The 15,236-nt window shown below is 42.1% G+C and overlaps 1 protein-coding gene across 6 annotated transcripts in view; it reads right to left on the bottom strand.

Moving 5' to 3' along the window:
* The window catches only part of RPS6KA5 (ribosomal protein S6 kinase A5), a 133,194-nt gene that overhangs the window by 14,692 nt on the left and 103,266 nt on the right, over positions 1–15,236 (bottom strand). For 5 of the 6 annotated variants that reach the window (XM_040975158.1, XM_040975157.1, XM_040975159.1 and 2 more), the window contains 5 exons: positions 13,691–13,794; positions 6,915–7,065; positions 2,373–2,534; positions 1,188–1,313; positions 638–771 (listed from right to left, as the gene is read on the bottom strand). In XM_040975158.1, coding sequence (XP_040831092.1) covers positions 638–771; positions 1,188–1,313; positions 2,373–2,534; positions 6,915–7,065; positions 13,691–13,794 — 677 coding nt within the window. The remainder of the gene's footprint in view (positions 1–637; positions 772–1,187; positions 1,314–2,372; positions 2,535–6,914; positions 7,066–13,690; positions 13,795–15,236) is intronic. The other variant, XM_040975161.1, reaches the window with a different exon arrangement.

Below are 15,236 nucleotides of genomic sequence, written 5' to 3'. Positions count from 1 at the left end.
AGGAGTCTTAGTCACTAGGCCAAATGCCCATCTGGCTTTACATTGGTTGGTACTGCTCAACCATAATTCTGTTTTTATTTACAGTGAACTCAGAATGTATATCAAAGTAGTTGATTGAGGCTTCAATAACTAATGAAGCATACCACCCACCAGCAAAAGTAATACATTATCCTGGAAACAATGATTTCTGGGTCAGAAAAGAGCTAGTCATTTGAAGAAGTGGACACTCTTGGTCTGGCAATCTGAGAACAAGCATACACAAATGTGAAAGTAATAGTCAGTTACCAAAACAACTAGCTGGTTCTTAATGCTATCAGTAGGTTGCCAAATATCTTTTGAGAAAAGCACTTCAGATACATCACTAACACGAATGGCAATAGCTGTTGGAATCAGTGCATAAATAAATATGAAATTAATGCATTAACTATGTGACTGTCACAGAAAGTCTGCCATAATAAACCCAAATGTGTATCAGACTATGATTTACCTATCTATTACAGTCAGAAGTAAAATGGATCAAACCTTTGAGTACAAGCTTTACAATGTACGGCCGACTTCCTTTTAAATGGAAAGCTCGTACTTTACAGAACTCATCGTCTAGCATGAACATACAAAGTTGGACTAGGAACAGTCTTACCTTTTGCTGATTATTTTGACGGCAAACTCTTGGTTACTTTTTTTGTGCACACACTTTCGACAAATGGAAAAGCTTCCTTCTCCCAGAGGTTTGTCTTTCATATCGAGGTCATAGTGTTGATAGAATGGAGAGTCCTGGTAAGAAACCAACATAACCAATGATTAGAAAACACTTGCTATGTATAAGAGATAAATAAAACTGTGGAGTAATGTAAGATTGTTAGCATTAATAAACATGAACGAGACACATGTGTAAGCTACAATTTATCTTAATTCATTTCTATTTCGATCTATCCCTTTTATTTAAACTTAAGACGCATAATTATTATAGAAAGGAGCTCGTCCAAACTGATGTTAATAATTCTCTAGAGAAAAGAATGCTATTTCCTTTTACTCATTAAAAAATTTAAAAAAAAAAAAACCCTTGCAAAATAGAACATCTGCCAGACTTGAGATCACTCCTGGATCTGAGAACTTTTGAGAACTGTTGTTGGCACTTAACACTCATGAAAGATCACTGACTCAGCACTGAAATAGCCAGATGCATCTACCTTCATCATGGCACTCCTGGCCACGCCGGTCGCTCCAGGGCGCTCGACTCCCAGGTGGAGCTGCAGAGGGTCCACAAGAGCTGCGTTCCGCTTGAAGAGGATGGAGGGAGCAACAAAAGAGTAGCCCTGAAAGGCAGAGGGGAAACCGAGGCTTGGGGCACTGGGGCAGACTGGGTTTTGAGGCTTTTTCCATAGGAAAACATTCAAGGATTTGATCTTATTTGCAATCCAAAATGCGGGGGGCATTTCAAAGTAATGGGAAGAGGCTTTGCAGAGGGAGATCATGCCATCTTCTGGCAGAATTAAACCAATTCAGTAATAAAGGAGGAAAGACTTCCTACTGTGTCCGCAAAATCTTTCTCACAGCTGTTATGTTTTTGTGTGGCCAAGAAAGTTCACTTATAAACACAACCAACTTCCTCAAAGAGATCTCATTAAGCTATTAAAGAAAGCGGTCCAAAGTGTTACTGTTTTCAAGCTATAAAATAGTATGCTTAGTTTTAAGTTATTCTCTAATTCTGCAACTGTTTGATGTTCAATCCAATCCTTCAGGATAGAATATATATGAAACTGAGTTTTAGAAAAGAACAAAATCTAATGGCAATAGATGTGCTGAGCCACAAGTGGTATATCATGACGAACCTGTTCATGCCAGAACATTCACTAGCTCATCAACAAACATTTCTGTGAAACATTTACTAAGTGTCCAGTCATATATTAGATCATGATGTGGAATGCACAAGAGACAGACTTGGGATGGCCAGATTAAACCACTGTAAGTGAACACTCAGGAGTCAAAGAAGCAAAGATCCTTTCTAAATACAAAATCTTTTCTAAATCTTTAACAGATGGAAAGCAGTTAAGATTATCCCCTGAAGACAAAGACCCAGATAACACTGTGAGCTAGAGAATATTCTACTTGAAAAGTGATTAAAGTCAAATGCTACTGTCATTCCTATGAAGGACCTTGAACAGACATAAAAGGCCAGGTACAAAGCCATCAGAGTTCCATATTAAAACACAATAGGAACAGGATGTGCTACTCAGCAAACCATGTGCAGTGTCTCCACAATTCATCATTGTAAAGGGACTGGGGCAGCCTGTGTATAAGAACCAAAGTACTTAATTAGAACAACCTGGTCTTCCTCCAAACCGGGAGTCCCCGCCGCACACATGGGGCCTTACCTGGAACAGCCTCTCACAGCTCTGGGGAAGGGCTGCAGGGGAGTAGGTGGGCTCCATTTCTGTGAACTCTTCTGCAAAGTTGCTCACATCCAGCTCATCACGAATGACGGGCTTAAACGGTGCGGGCACTTTTTTGGCAGCTAAATCTTCCCAGTTGATTTTCTAAAATGGAAGGAAAAGTAGAAACCAACAAGTCAAAATAGATTTTCTAAGAACAACAAGGACAGGTAGATTCAGACAGCCAGGGCTAAAAAGAGGGGCGACTATTTCAAAGTGAAGATGAAAGTGATTGCTCTTTCTAAGCAAGGGCCTGTTTGAGAGTAGATTGCAGCCCCAGTCCAGAGAAAGACTGAGATGCTTTCCACATCTGTGGAGTTTCTCTGTGTCCGCTAGGGGGCACCAACACATGCTTATTATCCTCAGACGCCAGGAAAAGGTACCTTGATTCTGAGCCTCGCCTGAAAAAGGTGTTAAGGAAAAAAAAAAGGGGCGGGGGGGGGGAGGGGGAGGCAAAACCAAACCAAAAATCCAAAACAAAACCGCAACGAAGGCTTGACAATTCCCTCCAGGTTCCACAGTGAGCTGGGGAAACATGCCTTCTTCCTAGCAGTGTTACTGATGCTACCCATCCACCTGGTCTTACCAGTCACCCAGGCAGGTGGGAAAGCCAGCCCACTGCAAACTAGTACAAACCAGCTTGAACGATCCTATCGCACTGGGGTGCTCACTGGTCTCTCATTTGCACGCAAGCAGTGGAGGGACTTGGCTCTTGTCCCTCCGTAGGATAATCCAGCACCTTTTCCATCTGTGGGAGCCCTTTAATATGCTCATGGAAAATATGTATTATGAAAACCTACTCATGGATTTTTCAAATGTTTTTGTCCCAAAATTATCTTTTCATTCTATCTTTTTTGTCATTTTTTGAAATATCCCTCTAAATACTGAGCAACATATATACATGTGTGTGTATATATATTTGTATAATATATTAAAAACAAAAATACTTTGGTTTAGTGGAAATAACAGCTTATGAACAATAATTGAGTGGAAAAAATGAATAGTTCACTGATATACAGTAAATTATAAAGTAATCACAGATCATTAAAACTATAGTAGTATAGCATTCTTAACCACTGGATTGACACAGGTGTAAAATACAGTTTTGCAAAATTACATTTATAGGAATATTTGTAGGAATACTGATACACACAGACATTTCTTCATTTTTTTCTTCTTTAAATTTTAGGTCACACATATAAGGGAAAACATGTGACATTTATCTTTCTGGTTTAGCTGATTTCACTCAACATGATGTCCTCCCATTGAGTCTATTTTGCTGCAAAAGGTAGAATTTTTCTTTTTAATTCCATTGTGTGTGTGTGTATACACGTCCCACATTTTCTTTTCTTTTTTTTTTTTTAAAAAAGATTTATTTCTAACTGGAAAGTCAGATTTACAGAGAGAAAGAGAGACAGAGAGAAAGATCTTCCACCTGTTGGTTCACTTCCCAAGTGGCCACAACAGCCAGAGCTGAGCCGAGAGCTGATCTGAAGCCAGGAGCCAGTAGCCAGGAGTCTCCTCGGGGTCTCCCATGCAGTTATAGGGTCCCAAGGCTTTGGGCCATCCTCGGCTGCCTTCCAAGGCCACAAACAGGGAATTGGAAAGGAAGTGGAGCAGCTAGGACATGAACTGGTGCCCCGGACATGAACATGGGATCCTGGTACATGCAAGATGAGGACTTTAGCCACTAGGCCACAGCACCGGGGCTCCATGTTTTCTTTATTCACTCACTGACAGGGACATCTTGTTGACAGGGACAGTGTTGCTATAAAATATAGTTACACAATGTCTTTGATTCATCCTGTTCAAATCTTCTGGTTATATATCCAATAGTGGGATCGCTGGATCACAAGGCAAGTTTAGTTCTAGTTTTAAAGAAATCCCACACTATCTGCACACTGGTTACACTCCCACCAGCAGTGAGTAAGTGTCCCCCTCGCTGAACATCCTCGCCAGCTTCTGTCACTCCGTGTGCTGTGTCAGCCACTCCGACAGGGGCGAGGCGAGACTCACTGCAGCGTTTGTGAGTATTTGATGCGCCTAGTGACGCTGGATTTTTTTTTTCACGTGTTTGTTAGATATTTGTATTTCTTCTTTTGAGAACTGTCTATCAAAGTCCTTTGCCTGTTTCTTGGCTGGACTAAGTGCCTTTTTGCTGCTGCATTCTTTACAATTGATATATTTCTATCTAACTCAACTCTATCCCCATGCTGTTTCCTTATGCTCCATCTGTCACGCTCAGATAATACTTATTGAATTGAGTCCTACAGATCCGTTACCACATTTCCTCAGACTTAAAATATTACTGATGGTAACATATACCAATATTTTATTTATCATTAAGAAAAAAAGCATTAGCAAATAAAATAGAAAGATCATGTCTTCTGTAAGATGCATGCTGAGTTTAGTGATGGTAAAATGTGAAATTGTGCACTGTATGGTTGATGAAATTCATTAAGTTTAATCAACCATCATAGAATGTGTTTATTATGCCCCTGTGAAGAGACAATGGAAATATAATAATTTCACATTACAGGTCTTCAGTTTTTTCAGTGAGAATGGGTCTAGGAGATTACTGGTTCATCATCTGTATTTCACACAAAAGCAAATGGAAGCCCAGAAATAAGAACCGACAATTCCATTTAAACACCAGTCGGTGGAAGAGTTTGGATCTGAGAACAGCTTCTTGACTTTCTGCCTCGTGCACTTTCCCCTATGTGGCCGAAAAGTTTTCTGTTAGAAGCAGAAGATTTCTGCTTGGCTACTAAATGTGCAGTAACAGAGACTTCTAGAGTAAAGGGGCAACTTAAGGGACTCTGCTGCTCATAGGCGAAATGCTACTACACAGAAAATGGATGACCCTTCCTACCTCCTTCGCTTTTATGGGAAAAACCTTGAGATCTATAGTAGGATTCTGGGCTTTAGGGAAGCAGCCCTCCGTCACTTAGGAAGTCAAGGGAGTTAAATCATCTCAACCTACTGTTCTGAGTTATCACAAAGAAAAGATTTTCCAATACTAAAGATATACTGTAAACTCACAAATACAAGGACCAAAGGAGCAAAAGATCCCAGAAAAATGAGATTGGGGGGATTTTTGTTAGAACAGTTTCCTGAATTGTACTGGATTGCTAATGTTTTAGCCAAACTTCTGAACACGGTATTTGAAACAGTCTGTTCAAACAGTAATCTTTCTGAGTCATATCAATTTGTGAAGTGTACACACTGAGAAGCTGGTTTTATTTGAAATGTATTTCTCACTATGCTTCTGAATTTCTATAAGATGCTCAATGCTGCTTTGAAAAATGGTTAGAGTGACAGAAATAAATAAGTCTAGAAGTACAGAGATAATTCTAAACATTAACCAATACGTTACATATTTAGAAAGCAATTATAGCAAACTTACTTGACTAGGAATCTTTGTTTCAGCAGATGCTTTCTCATTTGTTTTGCTGCAGGTAATATAAAAGCTCGACTTACGGAATAAAAAGATAAGTGTGGGAAGGTCCCTTTCTCCCTTACACACGGAGGACACACTTGTTGAAATGATGTGCTTGGGGTTTGGGATATCCCTTAGATGGGATCAAGGGGATCCCTTTAGAAGGGGATGACCAACAGCTCTGCCTCACTCACTTCTCCTGGTTATTTAACATTTGGGTTTTGGGACCAAACTGAGCTCACTAATGCAGATCTAGTTGGTGTTCTGCAGAAACAGACTCAGGTAGCTTTTTCAGAATAAGCACAGCTGCATCACAGGGACAGAGAAAATGACAATAACTCTGTACGTCACAGACAAGGAACCAGGACATGGGCAGGGTTTGAATTTCCTAACATTTCTCCTGAGCAACAGGGAGACACAAACTCACCATCTGAAAAGTGAAATGGGCAGGCCTTCGGCACAGCGCTAAGGATGCTGCGTGGGAGGCCCAGGCTCCATAGTGGAGTGCTTAGATTCATGTCCAACCTCAGGGCAGACAGGGGACATTTCACGTGCTTGGCCTCTGCCACCCTCACCAAGTTCCAGGCTGTGTCTTTGGCCTGGGCTCAGCTGTCGCGAGTAGGTGGGGAGTGAACCACTGGATGGAAGAGCTCTCTCTGTGTCTGTCTCTCTCTGTCTTCTAAATACATAAAAATTAAAAAACAGAAGGTAAAACGCAGTGGCAGTTACAGATCATGAACTGAGTGACAAGTAACAAACAGAATGCACATCTCCCTAGCCCCTGAGTCTAAATCTCAAGAGCACCAGTGGCAATCATGGCTCAAGAAGCTCCAATCGCTGGGATTCAGGCACTGACCGCTGATAGAACCTGCCCAGCCCAACTCCACTTAGCTCCACACAAGCACATTTCTCATCTTGTTCCCTACCATGACAAGAAAAGGTACGATGCAAGCGGAAATAGAAATAGTCCCCAGGATCCCCACCCAGAAAGCTGATCATCCCAAGAGCAGGTGCAGCAAACTATCTATTGGTTCCGCAGACTTCACCTGGAAGAAGAGATGTTCTTTGATTTCATCTGCATCACGTGGGCCACATCCCAGTCTCTTCTTGGGATCTTTCATCAGAAGACGTTGAATGAGGTCTTTCGCTACTGCACTCATTTCCTGGGGGTATGGAGGCTCACTTTTTAATATTCTCCTGTGGGCAGACAAAACTTGCTATTACAACAACCAGATGATGCTACAATGACAGAATGCTTGGTCAAAGGTAAGACACACTCTGTAAAGGAAATACCTGTGAAAAAGAGATAAAAAAATATATTAAAAAATGTAATCCTGAAGTCTTAGTACTTCATGCAACCTTAAGTGGCACTTATTTAAAAAAAATACACTTTACTTATTGTTATTGGAAAGGCAGATTTACAGAGTGGAGAGACAGAGAAAGTACTCGGGAGATGCAGCAAAGAATGCTGCTCAGGCCTAGAGTAGCACGGGCTCTCCTTAGCACAATGAAGGGCTTCTGACCCTATTCCTACTGGGAAACTGCAGCACCAGCAGGAAGATCAGAAACTAGGAATGGGTGGAGAGGAGGAAGGGCTTACAGTGAGCTAAACCTTACCTTTGTGTGCAGGTGATCTCGGATTCACCTTTTGATTAAAGAACACCATTTCAGTGGTGCAGCTGTGCCAGTACACCTGCTGAGCACATGAGCCGACCTGGAGCTCAGAACAGCCTCATCCATGACTGTGTGGAAGGCTTTAGGTGCACTTCAGCTGCTATGCATTGTCTCTTCAACCTAGCCACCCAACGGTGTCTCCGTGGGACTGTGGGTGCTAGGCCCACAGGCAGGCAGTGTCTGCTCAGTTACTGTGCTGCCTACTCAGTCTCCTCTCTAACAGCGGTTTCCTCCTTGGACTGTGAAGCTGTGTCCAGGCAGCTGGAAGGGTCCCCTGGGAAGATGTGTTTGAGGTTATCCTGCAGATACACTGTTTTCTGTCCTGATCCTAAAATATAGCCAAGTAAGACTGATGCCTAGGGTGACAAATGGGTGTGAACGTCCTTCTGAAAATCGGCTCCCTGAGATGGGGCATGGATGGAGGTGTGAGTGCAAGATGCCCCTGGGACCCTCTGTGCACATCTACACCAGGATATCCAGTACCATAGGCAGAGAAACATTTCTTGGCTGTTGCTGTCACATCACCTCCTCCAGAATACTTGATTTCTGCAATAGGAGCAAAACCTAGTGGAGCTCCATTTGTCTTAACATGGTAATAACCCAAAGTCATTTTTTTTTCTTGCTTCAAAGTGGATCTGAGAAACATCAGAAATGAACTGCAATTAGGTAAGGCCCAAAAAAATCTTAGAGCCTCCTGTAAAATTGGGACAGGCTGAGTTGATACAGCACATTAAACACTGCACGTGTGGTATTATTCAGTCCACACAACAATCGGATCAAAATACTGCTGTTATCATCCCTGTCTTCTAATTAGGGAGAGACTGTTTTCCAAATAACAGGAAATCGAACGATTAATTAAAGTCACAGCAAGGTATTTTACAGCATGGGTGACTTTAATATTTATTTGCAAGAATAAGTGCATAATGCTTCTAAGAGAATTCTGAAAAATAAAACTGGGGCTGAGATGCCCAGCTCCACATTAAGATGCATTATAAAGAGAAATTATGAAAGTGAAGCAAGAGCAAGGTAAATCAGCAACCAATTCAAGTGAAAAGAAGAGATATCCTAGAAACCACCACCCAGGGACATATAACGGCTCAAATCTTTCCTAAAAGGTGACTGTTCCATAGAGATAGGCTACACTGTTCAACAAATGTGGTAGGGAAACCAGCTATTTGGAAAATAAACACACAAGGGCAAAAAAACCCTTACCTTATGTCACGACCACAAATAAATTCCAAGTGAAGAACTGCACACCTAGGAAATGATGCTCATGTGTCTTGTATGTTCACAAAGATGCGATGAAGGACTGTCTCCACCAAAAGGTGTTACTGCCCTTCAGGACCACAGTAGCAGAGGCAATGGGCAATGCCCAGCTGGCCTCTCACTGTGGCCTTCGTTCAAGGGTCACCTTGTTAGAGATGCCTTCTCGAACCACCCACCCTATTCTACTCCTTGTTCTGTCCTGTTTTGCTTCCCAACATCCATATATGGCATCCTACATTGTTTCTCACTCCTGACAGACGTATGAGTTCCAACTGAATGGGGGCTTACTTGCTTTGTCTGTAGCTTGATTCCCAGGGTTCATGGCCATGCTCAACGCACAGCAGGTCCCCAACAAGCATTTCATGAACAAATAAACGTTGACCTGTCTCCATTTGACTGTGCCTGGTTCCCTTGGGACTTCCCTGTTTATGCAAAGCCTGCATGGAACTTGTTTACTTTTTGGCAGACACGTGCCTTCTCACAGGTCAGTTCTACCTGTCCTCCACCGGAACGCTCAGTCTTTCTCATTTCATGAGTTGATGCTGCTTTCACTATCTGCTTTCCTTGAATTCCCAGAATTATAGAATAATTTCCACAAATGCCCATAGTAGCTGTATAAAGAAAAAGGGTCGGAAGGATGATAAAGGAAAACATGATGCAAATCTGGGGAATGAGACACCCCACATCCCTCTCCTGGCCACACCCCTCCGTTTTGGACCCCTCAGCCTGTAGGGGATGTGAGTGTGTCATGTAGAAGGATGTGGGGTGGGCATCATGGCATGGTGAGCTGGGCTGTCACCTGACATGTCCAAATCCTGTCCCAGAGTGCCTGGGAGTCCCAGTTATCCCACACTTGCAATCTACCTTCCTGCTGTGCACCTAAGCCCAGCTGTTTTTGGCATCTGAGGAGTGATGCAGAGGATAAAAGCTCTCTCTCCCGTCTCTTCCCCGTCTCTCTGCTTTTCATATGAATATATAAATCTTTAGAACAAATAATGTATAGATGAATCATTGTGGGAACAAACATGAACTGATTCAGGGTTTCAGTAAGGGAGCTATGGCAAAAACAGATGCTCGTATTTTTCCTTTATCCATAAAATGAAGAACTTAAGAAAAAAAGACGACCAAACTGAGGATCAGGGAGATTTTATAAAATATGTTGATGTTGTATTTTTTTCATGAAGTCATAAGAAAAAAAAAAGGCCATGGAAAGAATAAATTTGATCTCTTCGTAAAATGAAAATTAAAACAGGCTTTGTTTTGTTTTGTAAAAAGATAGCTGCAATTATTCTACACATAACTCCCAAAGCAAGATATACAGAAACAAAGTTCTAGAAAACACAAATGGGTTGGGGATGGCATTGTGGTGCAGCAGGCTAAACTTCCACCTATTGTACTGGTATCTCAAATAGGCACCAGTTCATGTCCCGGCTATTCTACTGCTGATACAACTCACTGCTAATGACCTAGAAAAGCAACATAGGATAGTTCAAGTCTTTGGGCCCTGCACGTATGAGGGAGACCCAGAAGAAACGAAACGCCTAGCTCCCAGCATGAAACCAGTTCAGTTTTGGCCACTGCAGTCATTCAGGGAGTGAATCAGCAGATGGAAGATCTCTGTCTCCTTCTCTATCTCTGTAATTCTTCCTTTCAAGTAAAAATAAAACAACAATTTTTAAAAACACAAATGGCTAATGTCAGGCATTAACTAACTGGCTGAAATGGGTAAAATTAAAAAGTACAACAGAATCACTACTTTGACTTTGCATGGCAAAGCCTGTAGTCACACACAAAATCAATGTCTTAAAATAATAACCTGAAGAGGAACCCTCCTTGGGAGGACAATGACCTACATGGCTGTGGCCACCTTTCATATGCAGGGCTCACAGCAGGCAGATTTCTAAGATGAACCTAGATCACTTGGGGCTCATAGCCCTTTCAGAGACAGCTGGGCCAGATGCCTTTCTCCCAGGGGTCAAAGGTCACTTTCCTGACCAGCTTCCTGGACATTGCCATGTCAACACCTCCAAGTGAGCAAGCTGCCACTCTGGAGAAGTCCATGTGGCAAGGAACCAAGGGTGGTCTCTGGCCACCAGTCACCAAGGAACGGACTGCCCACCGGGATCCTGCCAACAATCTTGACTCCTTGCCCAGCTTAGCCCTGAGACAATCATGCCCGGCCAACGCCTGACTGCTTGTGCAGCCCTGACTTAGAGGACTGGGCTGAGCTGAGGTCCCATTCTCGACCCACAGAAACTGCAAGATAAGCAATGCCTGTGGCTTTTCAGCCTCCAAGTTGTGGAGTAATCCGCTACTTGGCAATGGGTGGTGGAAAATGAACAACAGAGCCAGACATTACACGGCTCAGGATTTACAAGCTATCTGGTCTCTGTGACAACTGCTCAGCTCTGATACACAAAGGGAGGAGCACAGCTGTGTCAAGGCCAGGAGTGAGCTGAGGACATGGCCTTGCCCCCTGCCAGCCAGCAGCTGTCCAGTATCCTGGCACCCCCCAGCCCATGTGCTGGGGTGAAGGAATCCCATCTGCTTTTTCCTCAGAACTTCTGTCCAGTGCCAGCTCAAAACAGCCAGCATGTGTGGTCATCTACGACTACCATGACTGACACTCCTAATGTCATCATGAACTTAACAGTGTGATGCTTGCAAGACTTTGAGAAGGAAACCCCGTCCCAAACCTCATCTTCAATTCCTCTGCTCTCTTGTTTGAGATATGCCTAAACCGCTCCAGGTGCCGCTCACTCTCAAATGCCCACACTGCCTCTCAAGTATGCACTTGGCTTTGCATATACCACCTTTTCCTCCACTGAAGCTTCCTGTATCTCACCCATAAATTCCTTACTGTGTTTGAGATAAGGGCCTGGATCTAGCGACCCAATGACAGCTGTGTCTTCGTGAAAATTTATTGATGGACACCGAAACCAGAATTTCAAGTAAGTGTCACATGTTACAAAAACATCTCGCTGAGCCTGGCCTGAGCAGTGCATCTTTGTTCTCCATGTCCGTGGGGGACTGGTCCTTCCCTGAGATGAGGGGCGTATCAGTGCACAGGCAATGTACACTTCTCGTATATTCCAAATTACCTCTATATTTCTCATACTACATAACACAGTGTGAATGCTACCTAAACAGTTGCACTGTCTGCTTGGGGAATATTGACAACAAAATGAAGTGAGTGCACATTCCAAACAATATAACCACTGCAGGTCTGATGACAGCTCACGAACATCTGAAAGAGACTGAGGACCTGTGACATGGTGGGAAGCCACAGTAAGGGCCCAGACATCGCTGCATTTGCAGGGACTCAGGGTAGTACTCAGCATGAAATACTTTTGGTTCAACTATTTTAATCCATGGATGGCTGAATCCATGGATGTAGAATTGCAAGTAAGTAGGCACCCTGTACTCTGATAACACTCAGGCCTGAATTTATATAACACTATGGTTATAATCATATAATTATATATTAATGAAGGATATTTCATTGAATTATGAACAAAATGTCAAACATCTATTGGCAAATGCTTCCTACATTTCAAAGGCAGAGGTAATAAAACAAAGAAAGAACATGTGGATGGCGGACACAGAGAACTGCACCAGACCTGTGTGTCCTGCCTCGGTGAGGCACACTGGATTGCCACTGCTACTGAAGCTTGAAAGGGCAGACAGAACAACTGATGGGAGTTACAGAGGCCCAGGGGACACCCTCCAGCAGCATCTACACAGAGCTGAAGAAAGAGGCTCTCCCCGGAAATACAGCTGAGGCTTGTGGAGAGCACAGCAGACAAGCATGTACCACAAACATGAACTGAGGACAGGAAACAGGCAGAAGAGCTGGGGAGCAAGCCTCTGAGCCCACCGTGCCAACCACCACCTGAGCACCCGGCCAGCGGAGGCACCTGGAAACGGCTTCATCTGAAAAGTGAAAAGATCACATGCTTCAGTCAACTCCTAGGAAGACAGAACAGACTCATCCCATGTTCTCAAGGACCGGACTGACAAGCAGAAATTGCAGGAAGGTAATTTTGGGAAGATAGGACCTCCTGGAGACTGCTGCACACCCGGGACCACTGGGCACCGGCAGAGGAAAGGGCAAAGTTGGGCCCTAGCCTTTGTCATCTTAAGATCTGGTTATAACCTGAAATTTGATATCATATCTGCAGACAAGAATGGCAAACAGATGACATGAATAACACATTATTTTGAAGCATCTCAAATATTTTAAAAAAAGGTATGCAGAGTTCAGAGAAGATCATGATAATTAAGGAGTGGAAAAATTCAATAACAAAAAATACAGATAATTAAGACATCTGGGGATAAGATAATGATATATATATCAGAACCATACAGACTATGAGAGATTTAAGAACAGACTATGAGAGATTTTGTATCAGGAAAGACAATCAAAATGATTATCTTGAAAATGTAAAATTAGGATAATTCAGTTTTACACTGTAAATTTTAGTCAAACACACTCACAGGTTAACACTAAGCTTTGAACATGACCATTAACATTTTACCATATTTGTTTTTGCTAAGCTTAAAATGTCATTTGTTTTTCTTCATGTTAAAGTCACAAAGAAATTAAATTATGAATACAGTGAAAAAATAACAAAACTTCTCAATATATGATATCTCTAGGAGGTGTGCTTTGCAACACACCAAAGTTATGACAAAAATCCCATGAAAATTAAAAGCTAACTGAACATATGGAATATAAAAATATGAATATGAATACAAATGCAAATTTATCACCTTAACATCATTCTGTCCATTACTGTTAAGATTATCTTTTAGCAGCCTAATTATAGAAATTTAATCAACTCCTTAGAGAGAACAATGCATTTATTTAGTGAGATCTTACCTAGATATTTCAGCTTGGGAATTTTTTTCTCCATCCACAGTGAAAGGAGATGCTCCCGTTAGTAACTCATACATCAGAACACCTAAACTCCACCAGTCAACTGCCTAGAAAGCAACAAATTTCATTTTATGCATTTTCAACTAATATATATTTTAAAAGAATGGGAAAAGCTATTTATTTACAACTTTTTTTTTCTTTAAATTTGAGAGGCAGCTACGCACACGCACGCACTGAGAAACAGAGCAGCAGAATGAGAGAAGGGAGGAGAGTGGGGAAAGCACTTCCATCTGCTGGTTCACATCCCAAACATTTGGACCGGCTGGGGTTAAGCCGGGCCAAAGCCACAGGCCAAGAGCTCAATCCAGGTCTCCGGGGCAGGGGGCAGGACGCAGTCATTTGAGCTGTCACACTTGCCTCCCAGTTCACACAGCAGTCAGCAGCTGGAGCCATCATGACAAACCCTAACTGGTATTTTAATCACTAGGCCAAATATTTGTCTCTGGAAAATATTTTAACAAAAAGATTTTGCATGTTAACTTCCTGAGCAATAAGTATTAAATTAGCACATGCAACGAAGAGATTTACAGAATATCCAGTCTCTTTAGCATAGAAAGCTTTAAAATTATTTTCTCAATGAGTAAGCTTTATGTTACATTAGGAAAGTTCTAATTTGCAATAAGTTTTTAAACTTTTAAGAAGTGGATCCTGGGCCACAACTCACACTGGAGTGCGGGGGCTCAATCCCCAGCACTGGCCCTGAGCCTAGCTTCTGGCCAGTGTAGACCCCGTGAGGCTGTGGTAATGGATCAGGCAAGGTGGGTGCCTGCACCCCCACGGAGTTGCCAGGTCCAGGATCCAAGCCCAGTGCTAGCCTGGCCTGATAGATGTCAGGAGTGAGCCAGAAACTGTCTCCACAGCTTTGCTTTGCCAATTCAACAAACAAATAAATATGCAAGCAAATAAATAAATATTTTTGAAATTTTAAGGAGGTAGAATCTTTGGGTTTATGATGGGGGAGTAATGATTATCATTTTTTAAAAATTGAGTATTATGTTCCTATAAACCTTATGAAATCCCTTAAAGTCACAGAACATAAACAGAGTTGGGAACTCAATCTAGGTGTTACTCCTTTTCATAAATGCTTAATCAGTTCCTCTTATAGAATCTGTGAAATAAATCTATTTGATGGAGAGATCTGAACTAGGATAAAATAAAATATGCCTTAAATTGGAACTAATTTATAATTGCACTTACCTGAAGGGAGAACACAGCAATCTCTGAGGATTTAAAGAACCCTAACAAGATGGAACTTACTTCTTTTGTAAGTAGGTCAATCAGGATTTCGATAACTATCGGAGAGACGAGCTTACACCAGTAAGAAACATTCACTGGCTGTTAACATTTTAAATTATCTGCTTCTAAATTCCAGGGCAGGGCTGAAGTTTCAGAGAGGTGACACAAAATTTATAAGGCTGAAGCTACATTAAAGGAACAAGGGAAAAGGAGACTGAAATCATGAGAGGAGAAGGATTTACTGAACTAAGGA

This window comes from Ochotona curzoniae, unplaced genomic scaffold (genome assembly GCF_017591425.1).
Source record: "Ochotona curzoniae isolate NIBS_2020 unplaced genomic scaffold, NIBS_Ocur_1.0 contig_2688, whole genome shotgun sequence".
Classification (NCBI taxonomy): domain Eukaryota; kingdom Metazoa; phylum Chordata; class Mammalia; order Lagomorpha; family Ochotonidae; genus Ochotona; species Ochotona curzoniae.
The sequence above is the reverse complement of the archived record's forward strand: the minus strand, read 5'-3'. Positions and strand labels throughout refer to the sequence as shown.